Source organism: Erithacus rubecula (assembly GCF_903797595.1).
Source record: "Erithacus rubecula genome assembly, chromosome: 5".
In the NCBI taxonomy this organism is placed as follows: domain Eukaryota; kingdom Metazoa; phylum Chordata; class Aves; order Passeriformes; family Muscicapidae; genus Erithacus; species Erithacus rubecula.
In genome coordinates this window covers 59,619,281-59,641,064 of record NC_136687.1, presented here as the reverse complement: position 1 = coordinate 59,641,064, position 21,784 = coordinate 59,619,281, and the positions used below count along the sequence as shown (strand labels likewise).

The window sequence follows — 21,784 nt, the reverse complement described above, 5'->3', positions numbered from 1 at the left end:
TTGCCTCAAAATTTTTGAGGGAAAGAGCCCACCAGGTGAGGAAAAGAATCACAGCACATTCTTGGCTGGGTTGGAATTCACTGGAATTTTGGTTTTGGTTTTGTTTTTTTTTTTGTGTGTGTGTTTCCTTCTTTTCCAGAAAAACAGATTTAAAAAGTAGTACCACATCATCAAAGCCTGTTGCACAGACATAGGAAATCTTGATTAAAGTATTTTCCTCTCAGATTTTAGAAGCAGGCTGTCACCCTTCAGAGAGGGACTAACTGGCACTAGGGGGAGGTGAAAATCCTTGCTAGCTGTTTTCACAGATAGCTGCTGACAGCAATGTGCAGTTTGGACAAATTCTGGAATCTCAAGCTTTGAAATCTCTGGCCTGTGAAGTGGATGCATTCTCAAGACCAAACCTTTCCTCCAGTTTCCTTTAGTCTTGCATTATGTCTGCTCTCTGCTGTGGCATTGTTCTCCTTAAGGATCCATTTCATCAATATCTTTCAACATATTTCATGGTTCATAACAGCTTTTGTGTGGCAACTCAAAAATTCACTTTTTTGAAAGTGATGGACAGAAAAATATTAATTTGTGTGGTATGCAGACTCCATACTGGCAAGACTGAGGCAACAATGGCCAGATTTCTGCAAATTGCAAAATATGACTTGTTACTCTAAGAGAATCAAGTGCTGAAGCAGACCATGCTGTGCTGCATGTCCTCTAGTTTCTTTTTTTTTTTTTTTTAATTAAAAAATCCTAAACAAAACAAAAGAAAAAAAAAAAAAGAGAAACTCTGGCATAAAGCACGTGTACAGGCTATTTCGGGACTCACATTTTTTTGAAATTGAAAGGATGAAAAGCTTTGGAAATCATAGTTTGTGATTCAATCATTCAGGCAGCTGTTCCAGAGGGCAAACATATTTTGCCATGTACCAGAGCAGTTCCAGAGATAAAGAGCCATTCAGAAAAGCCTACCATTTCAGAAATCCTACTGTTAGATGCAGTTAAAATAACTTTTTTTACTAGGAATCAGTGAGAATGAAGAAATAGAACATTTAAGTGCATACATCCATCACAGCATGTTTAATCTACAAGATAAATAAAAATAGACTCTTATCCAACAAAATATCAGTCTAATATTTTTATTCCAGTAGCTTTGTCTACAAAAATTGCTTTTCATCACAGAGGCTTTATCCTTTAAGCAGAAGGCTGTGGTTTGTCTTCTTGAAGTTCAGGAGCCTGCTTTTGCCTCTGCATTATTCCAGTTATTCCTAAGTAGGTCCAGAAGCAACAGGCTGTATTTTTGTTGGAACACTATTGTAATTTGCTTTATGATGGAGGAAGGAGCACGTGCTGCTTTGTGCTGTGGGTAGGAATGTCAGAATGCTATCATTTCCCTTTCAACATTTCCCAAACTTCTGCTTGAAAAGAAAGGAGTCAGACACACCTTATTAAACACACTTTCTATATAAATAGTGCATAGTATACCTTTTTTGGCTCTGCTTTAGATTTATTGCCATTCTCTGATGGCTGCAGTGGGGTCTCAGTGTTTTGTCTTAGATGCACACTCATGCACGTAGCACAATGGGAGCACAGTGGCAAACAAACCTTTTATTCATAATAAATGTATTTTTAATTAAGCTAACACTGAGAAAACAAGGTTATTTAGCCATTCAGTTCTTTCTTAGCCCCTAAGAATGCCTGTCCATTTCAACACCTGTTGCACAGCCCTTCACAGGGTTTTTTCTCTCTGTGTGCCTGTGCTTAGAGACAGGCTTTGCCATGGCATAAGAGGCTTGTGATTTGTACCAGTCTGAAGGTTTATACCAAACCTTTGTGCTGTTACACTACCACTACATGCCACAGAGCAACACAGAAAGACCCCAGCAAGCTGAATGAGATTTGGGAGGAGCAGAGCCCAGCACACCCAAGGCAGGAGCCACCACTTTGATACACCATAACACCTCCAGTGCTGTTTTTTGATTGCCATGCTACAAAGTACCTACTCCTTGTGAACAGGTTTTCTTCCCAAAGCAGGACCCTTGAAATGTTGTTATTAAATGTTATTGTGCAAGGAATGGTAGTATCTGAAATGTTTATGCAGGGGGAAAATTGATCATGTGCAGCCAGATGTTTTATGCTTACAATCACAGGAGCAAATACATTGTTATTTTGCCTGTGATCCAATTTAAAAATGCTAACAGGTATAATATTTTGTATCATTTATAATGTATAATATTTTGGCTTGATTTCAAAACCTTTTGCTTACATTTTAGCACGGAATGTTACACAGGTGTAACTACGCACAACAGTTTGGACCAAAGGTAAGAAATCACTGTACATATCAAGACAATAAAGACATAGAAGGAGTTTTTCTGGCATGGTTTAGTTAAGTCTACTGCTTCTCTTAGCACATGTATTTAGGACATGCTGAGTGGCTTGGCTGGATGCTACTTTCTACAGCAGAGATGTTAGTCACAGAAGCATTTCTCTAGGCAGCAGATATCATCTCTTGCAGCACTGGATGCTGCCTGTGATGACCAGTGTGTGGTAGGACAAACTGCACAGCTTTATATCTTCAAGGAAGAGTATGAGGTTTCACACAGGAATCAGCTGGTTGATCGCCACAAATATTTGCATTAAATTCCCAAAGGCATCCGCACTGCTTACTGGGAAAAAAGAAAAAAAAATCCGATTTAGAGGAAGCAACAATAAATGATGTTTAGCAACAGACACAATTCAGCAGGTCATTTTCTTTGTAAGCACTCAAAGCTCACTGTGAATTTGCCTGCAGGTTACCAGTTAAGTGAATTACAGAGCACACACAGCACTGATGTGTAAATCATGCTTATCTGATGGCATAAGTGAATTCCCCTGCATGCTGGACTTCTACAAATAGCTACATGCTTAACTTTAAGCACAAGGTAAACCAATTGTTTTTGCTGAGATTACTGGTACAAGTAGTCCATAGCAGCATCAGTCTGGGCCCAATAACCACACTCAGTGGAATGGCTGAATATCTTTACTAAGGCATGCTCTGAGCATCAGCTTAGGGCTTTATCTGAGGATTTAATCCATTATTACTTCCTCTATCCCTTCACCAATAATTAGTAATTTTTTTAACTAGATAATGATTTCATTCTCACATCAATATCCTTTTAATTCCATTGTATTTGTCTTGAAATCCTTAAAAGTATAATGTGTTTGCAAAGTCAGAGTTAAGTTTCATACTCTAAAGTGTTTACAATCAAAAGACACACACACAAACAAAAAACAAACAAACAAAAAAACCCCAACAAAACAACAACAAAAAAAAACCACCTGGGAATTCAATGTGGTTCTACACTCATAAATTGATCAAATCACAACCAGTATTCTTCCAGCACCAGGTAGTAAAATATTTCATAAAACTTTTCCCCCCTGCCAACAATATCAAATTGAAACTCAGTAAGAGGCCCTTTTGTAAGCTTGTGTTGTTATACTCATATAAAAAGTAATTTTTTTTTGCCAAAAAGAGTCCAAACAGAATTGAGTACACTAGTAGGAGATGAATCTATTTTTTCATCTATTTTCAGTCTGTTATATTAAAGATGTTTCCTACAGCTTGCCTTCACTTTTTCAGTTACTGTCTCTGCCTTCATTTAATGAGTTGGCTGTAGAGGGTTTGTTGTCTAAATCAAAATCTGGAATAGCAACCATTTGTAAGGTTGTCAGATGTTTACAAGGAAATAAAAAATATTCCTAACTCAAGATTCCTAACTCAACTGCCTTCTCTAAACCACAGCATTTCTGTGTTCCAGAAAAGATGGAATTTCTTGGTCATTCAGTTTTCTGATGTGGTACCTTCAGGTATCCTTAGTTATCAATTTGAACAAAAATAAAAACCTTGAGAGGCACACACTTGCAAATTTTCTGACAATAAAAAATAAAGTCACAAGAGAATGACACTAGCAAAATAGACAGAATATTATATTCAGTATTTTTCATTAGCACAAACTGAAAGTGCAGAGAGACTAATAATGAAAAAATTTATTTAAAATAAAACAGTCCAGAGGGCTATTGCTTTATTGTATAGAACAACAATCTAGAAGTATATATATATATCCAGCATAAAATTTAAACCAAATATCCAAAGAATATTTTTTGCCTGTAAGAAAGCTGCAACTCTCAGGTCTTTATCCAGTTTGCATGGGACTAAGATAAAGCTATAAATAAATACACAGCACGACAATTGACATAGGATTTGCTCCCTAGGCTCTAAAAGATGCCAGCAATGGTTCTCCAAAACTAAGAAATACTTCGATAAAGTTCTTTTTTGTTGAGAGCAGAAATACAAATTCACCATAACAGTGCATGTGCACTTACCACATGCTGCCATTGCCACTAACTGAGAACAAAAGATAGGTGAGGAGCAGAAAACCACATGCTGCAACTGTACTGTGTACCTTTAGGGCTCCTTGGCAACTTCTTCAGGTGTCTTCTCCTCCTCAGAAACTGAAAATGGAGACAAAACACCAGTGAGAAACACTGGAAATTATTTATCCAATGACATGTAGTCAAATAAGTTGTTTCCCTCAGCCTAAAGGATCCTTGGACTAAAGAGATAGAATTTACAAAGCTGTATTAGGTATGCAGACATTTTTCCTTTTAGTTTTTAAATTCAAATTTTCAAGGAAAATTAAAATCTCCACAGTGATGATTTTAACACGATTTTTTTTTTTGCATTCAGTTACATAATTCAGCTTCAATAGCAACATCAGATTGTTTATGGTTGCATCAAAGCACTGCAAGCTTTATTAATACCACATGTGCTGTCTTTTTCTTTGCACCAATGCCATTTAAGAAAATTCTGTCTTTCAAATCAAGACAGATGTTGAAAAAAATGTGTTATATGCAGCACAAGGAGAATTTCAAAGTTCACATGCAGCCACTTACTGAGCAGGGCACCACACTACTGCACACTAGTTTTCAACCCTGGGGCAGAAACCTATAAACTGGAGCTATTTTCATGTATTTAAACACAGGCAGATATTCTCTAATGTATACATTATCTCTTGCAGATATTGCTGCTTTATTTTCTGATTTCTGTCAAATTCATAGGACATTACATTTACATAACCTTGGAAAGACATCAGGGGCAGCTTTAATGTAAAAATATTCTGCAGATTCAGGCTGCAATTCCATGATTGCCACTAGCCATTTTTCAACACTCCCTTCAGCATAAAGCAACCTGTCTCTATAAAAAGCCTGTAATAGGTAATATTTAGTAACAGGCAGTCCCTACACAGATACACTCTGCAGGAAGACAGAACACATCACCCAGCAGCTGCATGTTAAATTTTACTTGAATAAATTCTCTCATACCCTGTTCTCCTAACTTTCCTGTCAGAGGTCTCCATCACCACACTCTTTTACTGCTCAGTAGGTTTATCTCTGACTTTCTGGTTTCATCCTGTACTAAGCTACATTAAACACAGCTAAGTAAACAGCTTCTTTCAAAAAATGCAGCAAATAGCAGTTTTATGGAACTAGCATCCCATACCTTTCCTCAAATATCACCTTGCAGCTAGTTAAATATAGCACATTCTGAACATCAGTTATTTAACTTTACTTTTCAGAGTGTTTGCTGGAGTTTGAAAAAGCAACAGGAAAAGAAATGCTCAGGAATTGGAATTTTGCCTTTATAGGGAAGGGCTATGCAACAGAAATAGTGCATTTGAAATTTGGAACTTTAGATATTTTACAAGCAATACTTGATGAAATGCCATATATTCTTTATGATAACAAGCTGCTGGGTTTTAGTTTGTAACATCAAATATTCAGCTTATATTACCAAAAATTCCTTCTCTGGCTGACAGTATTTTTTTTTTTTTGGTGAGTGTTTTAATTTCTTTTACACAAAGAAGATATCAGTAGGCAACAAGAGGGAGCAACATGGTCTTTTCTGCTTTTTAACAAAACCTCATTTCCTTTGGATGGGAATAGTGTTTCTTTGTCATCTACATGAATACCTGCTGGTAGCACAAAGCCTTACAAAGTTTAGGCATTTCTGCTTTGTGTTTCCCTGGATGTTAAATTTAACCCCAGTGCTATTCACACCCTGGGTTTTATTGTTGAGTTTTTTTGTTAGTTTTTTGTTTTTTATTGTTTTTTTTTTTTTAATCTGCATGCATTACATATTTTTTCAATCCAGTTTAATCTCTTGCAGTTGCTCCATGTAAAATCCTGCAGTAACACCCTATTTCATACAAGATATTTTAATCTCTGCCTGGTTCAATGGTGACTCATTTTCCATAGTCCTTGGATGAAGGATTTTCTATCTGTTCAATTATTGCAAAGTTGTTAATAAGCCTGTCATGAACTTCGCAGCAAATAATCCATGTAACTGAAATCTTTCCTAATGTTTGTTAGTTCAAACACTAAAATATTCATCTTCTTTATTTTATTCAGAACAGTTGTAGAGGAGTTACAGCATCTTCACTGGTTCTGTGTTGCTTCCTGAATGATGATTACTTTGAAAACCTGAAGTCCCTGCATTTCTTCATGCAGTGATGATTATGATCCATTTTGTCTATTTGTGCCACATTTCTTACAATTTCTACAGGCTGTAACTGAACAAAATAATCTGAATTGTGCAAATGCTTCTCTGCAATGAGGACACATGATATTTAATATTATGCTTTGCACTGAATGCCCAGCTGCTTTATTATCCTTATAGAACAATACCACTCCAGCTCCTTAACATCTTTACCAAAACAACCACTTGCAGCATTCCTGCCAAATGGATCCCAGTCAAGTGGTAATTCCATCCTGACCTATATATTTAAAGCTTGCCAAAAATTTTCTTGTTTCCCTTCATATCCACAAAAATGGGGTTCACTGAGCTCTTCCTTAATTCTCTGGGGGGAAACTTCCCCCTGCTCACACGAATCCTTCATCAAAAGCACTGGAGTTAAATGGTTTTATAATTTTCCTGATTCATTTGGAGTGTTGTGCTTCCCCCCATCCTAGTAGGATATACTACTCCACAGAATAAACAGAATATTACTCTACAGAATACACACAATATTACTCTACAGTATACAGAAGGTATAATTCACAGTTTCATACAAGGTATTATACTGGTAGCAAAAATCTCAGCCTGTATGTATATAATTAGGTATTTTTTTTTCTGAAAAGTTGATTTTCTTTTTCCTTAAGCTTTTTCACTGGTTATTTATCAATTTGCAGTTTTCTCCTGGGATAAGTAGCTGCATCCCAGTATTGTTGGCTACAGCTTTCTCCAATTTTGCCAGATATTTATATATGCACCATAGCACTTACAGGTCTGAATTAGGAGCTTATCTTTCCTGTGATTTCAACAAAAAAAAAATATAAAAGGACTTCAAGCCTCAGAGGAATCAAAGTAATCACATTTACTAACTGCAGTCAAGGGGCTTTGCAAATTGCATCACCAGCTGTTGCCAAAGCTGAAGGATTTTAGACACACCAGGGATTTTGAGGGCAAGCATCCCAAGGTTAGTTAGAGCCACAGCATACATCCACTACACAACCACCAGAGAACAACATCTGTGCAATACCCACTGCTGATGTGTAACAGGGAATCCCAACCCAATCCCAAAATACTTCCAGCTCCTGCCCAGCACAGCCACAGGCACTCCCAGGCAGTCCTCAGCTCCTCTGCTTTAGGAGATAAACATTTGGAGAAGAAGTGCATCCTCCCAAATTGCCCTTGCAGGAACAGAACATGACTGGACAGCATTACACATGCACCTAATGCAACACCAAATCATTTCTGTTGTGGAAGCACATCTGGCTTGAGTTGAATAAATAGAGAAAAGGAAATTGACTTTACAGACAAAAGAAAATTGTGGATTTGTTTTGAAAGCTTGTGTTCAGTTGTTTGCCTTTTTCTTTTTTTTTTTCTTTTTTTTTCTTTTTTTTTTTAATAAGGCAGCAGATTTAAGAAGCTCCAGTATCTTCTTAGCACAATATCCAACACTTCACCTAGAATTAAAATTTTAGGAAATCATCTCTATTATTTCAATGAAAAAAAAAAAACAACCCACCACCAAAGACTGCTTCCTGTGTAAAGTAGTAATACCTGCAGTCTTTAAAGACAATTTTTACAAGTTCTGAACTTGCAGCCCTGAGAGTGAGTGCAGAACTGTACATTCCTGTCCTCTTACAGTAGAAAACTGCCCAAAGACAGGGTGACTCTGCATGATCATGATGGTCAGTTTGAATTGTGTGGATATTTGTGAGCTCAGCATTCCCCCAGCAGAACAGAGTGGCAAGATAAGCAGGGACTTGTGTCAGGCCCTGTGTGACTGACTCATCACTGCTGCAGTTGATTGATAATAAAAAATAACACACCCAGATTGATTTTCCCCTGCTAACAATAAAGGAAACTCCCATGCAAGTGCATTGACTTCCAGAACTCAGATCTTACTGCTTGCATAGCTTCTTCCCCCAAAGCCTTCAAGCTTTTGAAACAAGACTTTCAAACTTTCCTGGGGCAGTTTTTATGTAGAATCAGCCTGGATTTTTTTTCTCTGGGATATAAATATCTAGTGCAAAATTTGGCTTGGAAGTCATGTCCTACCACCTAGCAGAAAACATGCTGTAAGATGACCTTGAAGGAAGGAGGTGGAAGAGATATAAACTAATTTGTATATTGTATTTTTTAATCTTACTGGATTTTAAACTTCCACCTTGTACTTTTAAGTGTTTTTCTGTTTTCTATATTGACAATAGAGATGAAGAAGACAGCTGATTTTAAAATGAAAGCAGTATTTAGTCTTTTCCTTGCTTAGGGAGAGGTGGGGGTTCCTTCCAGCAGGACAGAAGTTTATAGCAAGACCATACAAGATAATCCTAACCTTTTTAGGAGTAGGGCCTGTATTCTTCCCTCAGTTTTGCATTTCCTTACCAAGACATTTAAAGCTAACATACTTTTATTCTAATTCTAATTCTTTAATTTAAAAGTGATCTTTTCAGATAGAAACAACAAAACTTAAACAGGCACTGGTACCTTGCAATTTTTAAAAGTATTTTAAAATACACTTTTCTAAGTGAATCACTTTACTTAAAGAAGTATCCTTCATATGATCTTTCTTTTTTTTTTTTTCTAGGCAGTCAAGATGAGGCTGGTATCTGTAATGCCAAACACCAGGTTCAATTACTTCAAAAACATTCTTTGCAGAAGAATTTGGTTTTATAAAGCTAAAATAATACAAGTTAGCCAGCATGATACAAATGGAATCCACCTGGAGCACGCAAACCAAAGCTGGAGTGCAAAACAAGTCCTTGATATTTCAAGCTGCCTATAACATAACCAATGTCACACATAAATTCCAAAGTGGGGGGGGGGGAAGGGGGGAAAGTCAAATTGAATTGTGAAATTAGAAACAGTATTTTATTTACTGTCTTTTAGAGACCATCTTACATTAAAACAGGATGCTTTTGTTTACAGAAAGCTTCCTCAGTCAGGTCCATTGAAGGTCTCAGGGTGTCCCCTGGAATGTTAAGATAAGCAGAGCAAAATATTCCCAGTTCCTTTTCACAGTTTAAAGTCCTGATAATGAAAAACTGGCAGTGGAGTAGAAATGACTTTTTAAAAAATCAAATTCTGTCACATTTGGAAAGCAATTCAACAATTTATTTGAGAAAACCTGCAAAACACAGCACAAGAAGCAGAGGTACTTGGCTCACTCAGATCTAATCCATGGGAGAAGACAGCAGTAGCAGCAAGAAACTGTGATTCCCTTCAAGAGCAGCCTCACATATTTTGGTTCAATCAGCCTTAGGGAAAATGGAGAGGGAAATTGTCCCACCAGGAACATCACAGCACCTGGAATGTGCTCAGGACCATTTGAAAAGCTCTCACTCTCCTCTCTGGCATTTTATGCAGTGAACATTTAGGATCCCAACAACTAGAGCAAGTTACCCAACTTACTGCTTGGAAAGGGAAAACACTAACCTAAACATTCAGCTTAAAAAAGAAAAAAAATGTAGGAGGTGGTTGACCACAGACTAATGCCTATCTACAACACTGTGAAATCAGCACTTGGAAAAAATAAACTTTTTAGTTCCAAGCAGAGTCAAGGAAAGAACAATCACTCAGAAAAGCACAGATTATTTTTCACCCTGATCGTTCCTGTCCTTGAACACAGGACAGGAGCCAGTGGCTGGCAGCTGATGAGCTGTTTGTGGAACTGCCCTGGCCTGATCCTGCTCTTACTGGGACACATCAACCTCCCCCTCCCTCACCAGAACCCGTGGGCACCAGCACTTTAGTCCCTCTGGCATTCCAGATATTCCATAGGATGAACACAAACCAAAGGCTCGGTGTCACAAGGTCTTTGGGAAACTGATGAAGGAAGGAAAGCTGGGATTTCTAACAAACCTGCCACTAAACAAATATGACATCTTTTCGTTTTTGCAAGCTAGCCACAAGCAATCCAGACAAAAATCAATGAGGTCCAGCTGAGAGCTTAAACCATGGCATTACAAAGCACATTATTAAGAATAAAATTTTTCATCACTCCATACAGAGAAATATGTTCAATCAGCCAAGCACATCACAGGTTGTTTGTGCCTGATGTAGGTCACTAGCTCCCAAGAAAAGCCTCATTAGTTCCTACTAATGACCAGAAGACTCCCTTGAAGAGAGTTTATTCTACAATTCTAAGATTCAGAGATGCCTCTAATGGTCACAATAAAAGCATAACAATGAATGTCAAATTAATCCAGAATGCTTCATAGTACCTCATAAAATTTCAAGAAAATTGTTTTATATTCTGTGGAATTGCAGCAATGAGAAGCAAATCTGTTTGTTTGTTTGTTTTAAACATACATCAACCTTCAGTTACTGATTGGAATGGATCACAAAGAAAACTAGCACAAGTTAATATAAATGGTGTGTATGAAAACACCCCAATAATTTTATGTATTAAATCCTTCAGGAGTTCTAAAAAAACTTCTAATTAAGACATTTTCTTTAACATTCCTCGTACAAAGTAATGCACCAAATTTTATCCACTTACACAGCTTTTAAAGGAGCAAAGTTGTTGTTTGAAAAGATGCTTTTCTCTTATTTGGGAAATAAGAAACATTACCTAAAAATTAACACCAAAATCCTCATCATTCCCATTCTGGTTTGAACTGCCACCTCAGGAAAACAGCAAGGGGAGCCTGTTGCTGTCTCTTCTCTAAAGCAGGAGACTGACAGTATTCCTGTGGTTATTGCATTTACAGGAAAAGTTCAAACTCAGGTAATACTATGTGCAGTAAATTAAATGCTAACAGATTTTGTTGCCCAAATTGAGTTGTAGCTTTCCAATTTAAATATATACAGTTATTTTAAGTTTCTTTTTAAGTCCTGACAATGAGCTATTAATACTAGCAAAAAGCAGTGCATCTATTTTCTGCTTAATAGTGACTTTCATTCAGGCATTATTATTCACTGTATGTCCTTCTACCATTTTTGAGAAGCTACTTGCCCCCTTGTTCTAGAATAGACAAATAGGAAGACAAGTTATTTTAGGCAGTTCTCCCCCACTTACTTGTTTGCACTCTTAGCTGGGAATTTCTAGGGATTTTTCTATTTTACCAAAATCTTCCTCCCCATCCCAGTGCATGCTGTAGAATTCTATTTTTGGCTAAGCTGATGAAAACTGAACAGTCTCTCCATGCACCAACTGGGGTCTTAATAAATTTTTTTCTCAATATTATTCACTTTCTTCCAACAGAGATTTTCCAGTTATGCTGTGATGACTGATGTAAAATTCAGTTTTATGAAGGAAAAACAGGAGAAACAAGAAGAGACTAGTGGCCAGTCTATGGCAATCAGAGAGATGTAAGTGCAGCAGTCCAAGAGACAGATAAAAGAAAGTGATAAATGTGAAACAGAAATACCCAAGAGAAGGTCCTGGTACAGCTACTTCCCTCATAGAATAATATTTATGTAATTCAATTTCTTGGGGCTGAATTTAGCTAGATCAGTCTATCATAATCAGTAAAAAATCCTCATTCCTCCATCTCACACAAACAGATGCCTGGAAGGATATGTCTGCTCCACTGAGCAACATCATTCTGAAAGCCTGTGGATAAGTATGAGCAATTGCAAATCACTCTGAGGACTCTTCAGCAATTTCCTAAGTGCTAACAGTGTCAGCACCCCCAGAATTTGGTAACTTACCAAGCCAAGCCAGCGTGCACTGATTCTATCGGGTGCTTTTGTCTGCTTGGCATCACTGTGTGATGGGGTCAGCAAAAGTCCTGTCCCAAAAGCAGCAGCTCCTGCCCAGAGCAGCCTCCATTTGTTTCTCTAGGCTGCAGACAACTGGCATTGTAGTGGGTTTGAAGCTTAGCATGGAAAACACTGGCACATTCACACACTAATCCTCCCCAAACCCAGTCACTCACTCAGATGGCCTTGGAAATAACAGAGAAGAGACCGTGCCCTTCAATACTTTCAAGGTTAGGGGAAAAAAACTATGCTACAGAACTCAGGAAGAAGTCTTGAAAAGCACAGCCTAGGGACACCTTCCATTAGATCAGATTATTCAGAGCCCCATCCAACCTGGTCTTGAACACTTCCAGGGGTGGGGCATCCACAGCTTCTCTGGGAAACTGTTCCAACACCTCACCACCCTCACAGGGAAGAATTTCTGCCTAATACTTAATCAATTTATGCTCCATGTTTCTCAGGGAAGACCCTCTTCAATAAAATGGCAGAAATATTTACCATACAGAAGATCCCACCTTGTTCAAAAATTAAGTTATTCGTAGCTAAGCATTGTGAAAGGAATATACAACCACTTCCAGACACAGTCAAGTGCTAATGAAATTAAAGGGAAATTTTGCAATTGCTCTAAATACTGCAAGACATTTTTAAACATATCTCTTAATGGCTCTAATTCACCCAATTTAACATACAACAGACTACTCCCTTTCTAAATGAAATGGTCTAAATATTCCATAGAAATGGAAATTTTTAAGGCTCTAGGTATTTTAATTACTACCTTATAAATATTTCTGTATGTAAGCAGTAATAATCACTGCCAAGGTACTTACTTCTTTCTATAAACTGTATTACAGCAAATCAGATTATGTATTGTTTTAAAATGTTATTTGTAATAGATTGTTTCACAGATAAGCACAGGAACTATTAATATTTGAATTAAAATCACATTCATACCTAGACCTTTCATAAAACTCAGCAATTAGAACTGCTGCACTATTTCTCAAGTTTATTTGTTAAAAAGGCAATCAAGATGCACCCATTCCTCATTGGAGTCACCAAGGAAAAAAGTGAAAATAATTCCAAATCTGTTAACACCTTTGACAGTACTATGATAAACACCCATAATGTCAAAATACTTTTAATCTCAGTTTGATCTGTGTTTTAGATATATCCTCTCAAGATCAGTGGTAAACCAAAATTTAAAAATACTTTAAATACTTCAGGATTAAATTATAATCCTGTATCTTGTGCATTTTATGGATAATTTTGCATTTGTACTATTGCAATTTTTTTTAAAAAGCACAATAAACCAAAATATTTCAAACACCCTGACTGCTCAAAATACAGAATGTTTTACCACTTATAAATTTCAGTGTTTAACAACAATTTGATGTTTTATTGTGCTATGAAAATTTATCCTAATACATCCTTAAGATTGAGACCATGCCATCATTTTCTTTGCTATGGAAGAGTCTGTTTAAGTTATATTGATAGAACAGATATAATTATTCAGTGTATCTTTGGTATGGGTAGTGAGCTAAAGTGTTTAATTCCTTCACAAACCCTTGATCACTGAAACAACTGTTTAACTGATCACATTATAAGCTCAACTCAAGAAATAGGATGGGGTATTAAAATAAACATTTGACTCTACTTGTTTTAGACAGTAACTCTGGTGCCAGAGGCAGGATGCTTTCAGATACACTGATTTAATAAACTTAATTACCTTATGCTCATGACAAGTCAATGCCTGAATTAGCTTTCACTGTAGGACAAACTCCACTAGAAACACTGATGCTCACTCTTAACGTTCTGTAAGAGGCAGAGCTTTAGAACCCACAACACACACACTCAAAAACCACATTCATAAATTAACCTTCAACTGCAGCAGCTTCTGAATTAGCAGCAAGCTCCAAATTTGCAGCAGCTTCTGAATCAGCAGCAGTTTCTGAATCAGCAGCAGCTTCCTGCTGTGCTTCTTCCACAGCTTGGGATACCTCTGGGGGCAGTGAATCATCCTCCCCTCCAGCTTCTGGGGATGCTCCAGCACTGTCATCCTGTGCTGTGGGTCCAGCACTCTCATCCTGTGCTGCAGGTTCACCAGCAGCTGCTGCATCAGCCTCTTCCACGGCCTTCTCTGCTTCAGGGACTTCATCCACCTCTTCTCCATCACCTTCTAAGGATTTATTCAATACAATAAAGAGAGTAAAATGCATGCATGCAGCAAAAATTTCACCAACTGTTTTTTGTCATCATCCTCATTTAAATCTAAAATGGGAAGCTAAGATTTGGGATTGGAATTAACTAAAAAAAATCAGTAATTAATCCCCTGTATTGCTAACTTGGCATCAAAAAACTATGTTTATAAGTTGAGGAAACCATATCCTTAATTACTGAGTTCCATAACATGTTTCAGTGTGGTAAGAAAAGAAACTGGCTTAAAGCAAGTGTTGGAGGTGCAGGGCAGGATAACAAAGGACCTTGCCAAGTGTTGCTTCAAATCCCTCTGCTGGAAGGGCCAGTGATGGTACACACAGGTGCCAGAGGGAGCATGACTGTGGAATTACCACGTGGGGAATAAGACATTTGATCTTATATAAGTAAGAAAATAACTCATTTTAAGTGGTCAGAGCTCACTTGCTTAGAGATATGACCACTTATGACTGACTGTTTTCTTTTTACACTCAAAACTCTCTTTTAAAGACTTGTTTATACCACTCTGGGTCCAACTCCTTAGAACCTGAAAAACAGTGTTTCCCAGTCATGCATCAAATTCAGCTGAGGCAAGTTCATGAAAAACTTACAGTGCAAAGCAGCAAAGATGCTCAACCAGCATGCAAACATGCACTAAAATCAAGTTCACAAAGAAAAAAGTTATACACCAACTGTTGTCGCAGGTGCACCACTGGAAACAAATCACCACGAGAATAAAAAAAATAGAAACAGAAACAGAGTTTGTAATACAATGTAAACTATGTGAGAATTGAAACAAAATAGCTTAAAGAGACATAGTCAGAGTTTGATTGTTCTGTGTCTGTTTATAAACAAAACAGATCAATTTATTAATTGGTCTTCTTATGCCAAAAACCCTATCATTTTGTGTTCAGGTTTCAAGACTAGTCCATTCATTGCTAAAAATCAAAACTTTGCATTATGCAACTGATCATGTCCCTTTAAGAAAAAAACTTTAAAAAAAAAAATAAACTGAATCCATTACACAAAGAACAGGCTAACAGCCAAGCTCAGCATTCAGTACACTTTATTGGACAGTCAAATATAGAGTGCATTAATTCAGAACAGCCAGCTTCTCCATCTCAGAACTGCCTTCTACAAAGCAGATTCAGTAATAAGCTCAATATGGTTTGGCCTTGCAAACATAGGTAGTTGTTTTAAAGTCTCACAGGAATGGAGTTTTACAATAGAAGATATAAAGGCATCCCAAGGTAGGCTGCAATGTAAACGATTGTCCTTTGTTTGTATTTAACTTCCTCAGGTTTGGAAAGAGATTTCCCTTGTGTCTGGAAAGTGTAAAAGCAGAGTATATATTAGAAAGTCTGAAAGGTGTAAAAGCAGACTACAGATTAGAAAGATTGAATCAGCTTGTGACAAGTTAAAAAGAAAAATCATAGCTAAAATAGAAGGAAATCAGGAACAAGTTCAAGGAACACAAACAAATGGAAGGCAAAACTCAGTATTCACTAAACAAGCAAGCAGAATATCCTGCAAGCCAAACATCATTTTACATTTCAAATGATGTCCCAGATTTTCTACTGCTACTTTGAGTCAGGCTTCTTTTTAAATCCCTCCCTAATTTGAGAGTGGCTATCAGTTAAAAAGAGCCACAGAAAATTTGCTGTCAGATCTCTTTCTAAATGTCTGTTATTATTAATTAAAATACCACTAAATATAATTTCAACACTAATAAACAAAGAACCCTGGAATGATTGTTTCTCTTTTTTTTTGACAGACTTGTTCACCAAGTACAGTTCTCTTCAACAGACATTTTGGGTTCAGGCATAAGGGCAGAATCTTCCCCCATAAGAAACCACAAAAATCCTACCAAAAGAATCTTTGTTCAGCTGCTCTCTAGTATTAAGTTCTTCCACCTAGAAAGTTTTTTTACCACAGGCAGCAAATATGCCATGGAAATGCTGCTTGGCATACTGCTTTTCTATCCACCACTTCATATGGTTATCAGCTCTGGTTTAGAGCTTATTTTAAGCTTGATTTAATGTGCCCCTAAAAAAAATCCCAGAACACTTTGAGAACAGAAATTTTAACTGCTCCTATCAGCAATGCCTGCTGTGAAAAAGTATAAGGATTGAATCTAAAGAATGCAATGGCACTTCTGGGCAAAGCAATACTATGCTAACACTCTGTGACAAGATAAACACAAAAATATGACTATGCAGGGAACAGGAGAAAAAGGGGAGGAAGAGGGGTGTCAACTCTTTTGAGAATGCACACAGAGGATTCTGTAGGAAAAGTAAGAACAGAACTGACACTCATTCTTAATGTTCTGTTCTTTTGGGTGTACACAGCCGGGAATGAAGAAGGATTTTTAAAAGGAGCTGATTCAACTGTGGTTTTGTATTGTGAATTGGAATTAGCTACTCAGAAGTCCAGCTAAAAACTGGCTTGAGCATTTGTTCAGGAGTCAAATGTTGAAAATAATATAGGAGACAAGTTTCAACTGTATTCACTGAATGGCCTTAGAAACATTTTGGACTTCCTATTATCAATAAAAAGGGAGGCAGCAATCATCTGCCACTGGTTGTGACATTTTTGTGACTTATCAAGCAGCACAAAGCAGCAGATGATGGGATGTCTGGAGAGTGCCCAAGCCCAGCTCTGAGCACTCAGTACTACAGGTATTTCACTCCAGCAGGTGGGTAGGCCAGGGCCAAAACTCAGTACCTTGCAGAAGTGCACCTAAAGATAAAAAAGGGAATACACTGACATCACTGGGAATATGTTGGAAGGTTTGCTTAATGCTTCCCCATTCTCCCAGCTATGGCAGTCAGAATGTAATCAGGATAATCCTCACTTCTGCCCTGAACAGCAGGAGACCAGGTCCCTAGGAGAGATCTACTTTGGTCCTGGTCACACTTTTTATTTTAGGGACAATGAAGGATTGCAAATTGTGGCTGAATTCTCAGCATTTACTTAAACAATTGAGATTTTAAACTACATAGTGTTCAGCTGCTTTATTTTTGGAAATGAAGGTATTTTACTACTTTAAATCTTAAGATCTGTAATTTTAAAGTTCTGAAACTAAAACATGTACTGTAGAAGTTCAAGGCTAACAACTAAGGAAATAATTATAGAGGCAATTTAAACATGTCCTCACACTGAAAAAAAATTTTAAATTGAATCTACTTTATTCAAATCTATTATTTGTGTACACACAAATATACTAAATCAATTCCCTAGATGCCAACATTAAAAAAAAAAAAAAAACAAGGAAGAGCTTCAAGTGCTCTGGCTTCACTACTTTATTTATTTTTTTTAAATAACAACCAAATAAAAATATATAAAGATCCTTAAGAAATTTTCCTAATTGCTTTTCCTAGCAAGGCCATGCTTGCCAAAGTTCCACCTTTTACATTAATGCTATAACACTAATTGATGTAGACAGGGACAACATTCCATTACAAGTATTTGAACTAACAAGGTCTAATTATTCAAGCATGAAGAGATAAGTAAGGATTTGCTATATATTTAGGTAATGCCTGCATTTCATTTAACCCCAAATTAGAAAAGACAAAATCAAAGTTGTAGGACAAAAAATTGACCCAAGTTAAAACATTTTTTAAATGTAGGGGTTTTTTTTCCCTATTGAAATGTATTTCCTGATGGCATATTGCCTGAAGCCAACCTGTTGACTGAAAGATATTATCTTCTCCCCCCCCCACTGAAAACAAAAGAACAAAACTGATTTTGACAGCATTATGTACTCAGTCAAGTTTCATTAAGCTTGCAGTAAATCAAATGCCCATTATACAATTAATAGCATTCACACATCAACTCTTTCTATCCAAAGAGACTCCACAGGTGGATCAAAGACCAGATTCACTGCCTGAACATTAAGGCCACTACCAAAATTTTGTGCAGCAGCAGCTTTGCAACAGAGCAGCACCACACAACCACCTCTGTCTTCACTCCCACTCACACAGTTCAGACAAGGACTTGGACAGTGCTAAAGCCTGATTAAACAATCCAGAAATCTGTTCCAAATCCTCATGTACAGAGGGAAAAAGAGAGAAGAGCTCAACTCACCCTTCCTGGACCAAAGATTGCTTTTCTGCTCCTCGTCCCTCTCACGAAGAGCATTTGTGTGTTCAATATATTTGCTGCGTGATGAACTGACTGCCCTGTAGGCCTGAAAGAGAATTATACCTGAATTTACAGCTACATCCCCATCAATTTACCAAACACTAAGAGGGGAGAGGGGAAAAAAGGGATTTTAAGCAAGTGCTACTGCCTGTCTTAAAGTGCATGTAAAATTCATCCTAAGCAAAGTTAAAAAATTAACAATCTGCTATACTAATATTTTTAAGCTTTTCATATTTCTCCATTGTTAGAAAGCAAATACAATATACCATGCAGCTTTTGAAGTGCTGCAATGGTTCAGGAGCTGAATTCAGTGTTTTAAAAGATAATTACAATAAGATTTCTATTTTTGTAATGTGGTAAAAAATCTGACAGCAAGAGAATATGTTATTCATCCAGAAATGCAACCATACATGTTTGATATTTTGAACAAATAGCTACTTACCATCCAAGAGGATTACTTTGTGGGACAGGGAAATATGTACCTCTCTGGGGTGTGCTAGTCACTATCTCAGATCTTGGGGGAGAGGGGAAGAAGTAAGCTATAAAATGGAGGATTTAGGGATGTGAAGCACAGAATCAGATATATTTAAAAGCAGGGAAGAGAATGGTTACCAAAAAGCTTAACAAAAGCAGATGCTTACAAAACTTTAACATGCTTTCTTGAAGTAACTAATGTTCTTCTTTTGTGCCCAAATTAACAATCTTATTTCACATCTGCCTTGCCCACTTTGAGATATTGCTAATGTTTATAGAGAACAAAGACAAGGCAAGGGGTTAAAGACAGATGCCTTACTCTATCTTTGGACACACTGATTTCACATAGTTTTAAATGTGCTTTCCACTAAGAATGACCCAGCACAACTTACCAAAGTAACAGTGAAACAGGCAAGCAATAAGCTTGCAGCTTCACCAAATTCTCTTAAGCTGATTCCTAAATTAGGCTGCACTTGGCTATATGCTACAGTATCTACTTTTATTTACAGTTTGCATCTTGACCACACTCTTAAACCCAGAACACATTTTACACCATTCCAGCTCAGAAAGCACAAACAGCTCCATCCCCAAACACTTACATAAAATAAACCACCAAAAGCAGCAACACCAGCAAGGAGATAGATCATCATGCTGTCTCTAGAAGAGCCAGGAACATTCCCAGTTGACATCTGGCGAGGAGGTGCTACAAAAACCATTAGGTAAATTGATGCAAAGTGCTGCTAAAATATGATCACAAAAAAAGAATGATGAAATCTGAATCTGTATGGGAAAGGATGATTCAAAAAGGTTATAAAACAGAGAGGTACAGTTTATTAGTGAATCCTATGACTGAGTAACACAGGGTGTGGTTCTCAAATGAACTGTCCATGGCTGAGCTCTTCTTAAGAGATGTTTTTTTGTGAACTACATTGTCCACCATCAGCTTCCAAGTACTGGGCACAGTCTATAAAGACCAAGGAATGTCAAAAAAAAAAAAAAAAAAAAAAAAAAAAAGGGAATGTAAAAAAGTTCCTGACTAAGGCAGGTAAAATAATTAATCTGTCCTTATTCCTTATGATCAGCAGAAGTAACGAATTCTCTCTTCAGGTTAACAAGACGATTTTTTTAAAAAAAGCTTTTTTATTTGAATTTAACTCTTTCAGTCTCAGACTGCTGACTTTGATACATACCCTTCACCTTGTGAATTGGCCAAGAGGGCAAAGAGGTAGCATTACACAGTTTTTTACCTGAATGGGTACATATGAACTCTAACAGCAGTGCTACCAATTTATTTGTTATAAACTGATTCTTACTAATCTTGGATTCCATCTGTATATCTCAAAAAGAGACCTATGAAAACCATGTAATTCTCTCGGTCAACAAAGCTTTCTTGCTGAATTTTGTGACTTGATTCCATAGAAAAAATGCCTCGTTGAAAAAAAAAACGCTCATGAAAAATAAAATGGCTGTGAGCATTGCAACTGACAGCTGCAAAAATAATCGCAACACCAGAACATTGCCATTGTGCTCCAGATTATGTTTAGCATCATCTGTCTCATGACACATTTCTCAGGCTGCTGTCCAATAGTCGGGCACCCTAATGGATTTCCTACATCTATATTTTCCTTCAGCGGCAGTGTGTCCTCAACCCTCTCCCCCAGGGCTGCCGGCTGCAGCAGGACAGCGGGCAGTCAGCAAGCTGCCATCGCCCAAACACGGCCGGCAGATTTTTTTTTGCCACTGGTTACACAACCCCTGATGCGCCAGCAGCCGCGGATGCGGCACACCGGGTGCGCTCCCGCTCCTGCCGGCGCCGCCAGCTCCGGCTGCTGCACCGGGGGATGCGTTCCCCGGTGTTCCATAGGGAAGGGAAGGCAGCAGCGTTTTGCCGCGGGGTGAGGATGGGGGGTCGCGGGCGGCTGGGCTGCCCCGCGGATCGCGGCGATCCGAAGGATGCCCGAGAGCCGCGCCCAGCCCCCGCCCCTCGCCCGCGACCCCCGCGCCGCCCCGGTGCCCTCCGCCCGGCCCGGCCCGCGTACCACGCTGCTGGAGGCGGCTGGCGGCGGCGGGAGCCCGGCTCAGGCGGGAGGCCAGCGCCTGCGAGGCGGCCCTGCAGAAGGACATGGTGCTGGCGGAGCGGCACGGCGGAGCGCAGCCGGCTCTCGGCTGCTCGCGGCGGCGGCGCTGCCGCGGGTACCGCGGGGCGGGCCGAGCCGCAGCCCCGCCCCGCGCACCTGCACCGGGCTGCCCCGGGCACGGAGGGAGCCGAGCCCCTGCACCGGGCTGCACCGGGCACGGAGGGAGCCGAGCCCCTGCACCGGGCTGCACCGGGCTGCACCGGGCACGGAGGGAGCCGAGCCCCTGCACCGGGCTGCCCCGGGCACGGAGGGAGCCGAGCCCCTGCAGCGCAGAGAGGCGGCTTTCAGCGCACAGTACCGAGGAGAAAACGAAGAACATAAGTTCAGTATCTTGGCTACTGGCATTCGGTACTGACTACAACACGGAGTAACAGCGCGGGATTTGCCAAGGAAGATAGGGAGGAACTACTGTTTTACTTAAAAAGGAATTTCTCCAACAGCAAAAAAAAAAAAAAAAAAACCCCAAAAAACCGAGAAATCCACTAAATTCACGGCGAAGGGCAGTCGGGTTGAGCCCCGTGCCAAAGGCGTGCGGTGCTGGCAGTGAAACGCTGGCTGGGAATCGCTGCTCTGGGATCACGTCCACTGTCAGCTATGG

General features: G+C 38.7%; 1 protein-coding gene across 2 annotated transcripts; it reads right to left on the bottom strand.

Annotated features, from left to right (window-relative positions):
- Positions 1–1,048: 1,048 nt before the first annotated feature.
- Positions 1,049–21,243, bottom strand: MGARP (mitochondria localized glutamic acid rich protein). Of its 2 annotated transcripts, none has more exons than XR_013774337.1 (6): positions 21,088–21,243; positions 19,648–19,751; positions 18,518–18,620; positions 14,115–14,414; positions 4,354–4,482; positions 1,049–2,657 (listed from the first exon to the last, which is right to left on the bottom strand). XR_013774337.1 is itself a non-coding variant. In XM_079306312.1 (6 exons), exons 1-5 carry the CDS (start codon positions 21,170–21,172, stop codon positions 4,436–4,438), a joined length of 639 nt encoding a protein of 212 aa, XP_079162438.1. In that variant the 5' UTR covers positions 21,173–21,243; the 3' UTR covers positions 1,049–2,657; positions 4,434–4,435. The 2 variants fall into 2 exon arrangements, 1 of the variants encoding a protein (XP_079162438.1); XM_079306312.1 differs by having other exon boundaries at positions 4,434–4,482.
- Positions 21,244–21,784: the final 541 nt, after the last annotated feature.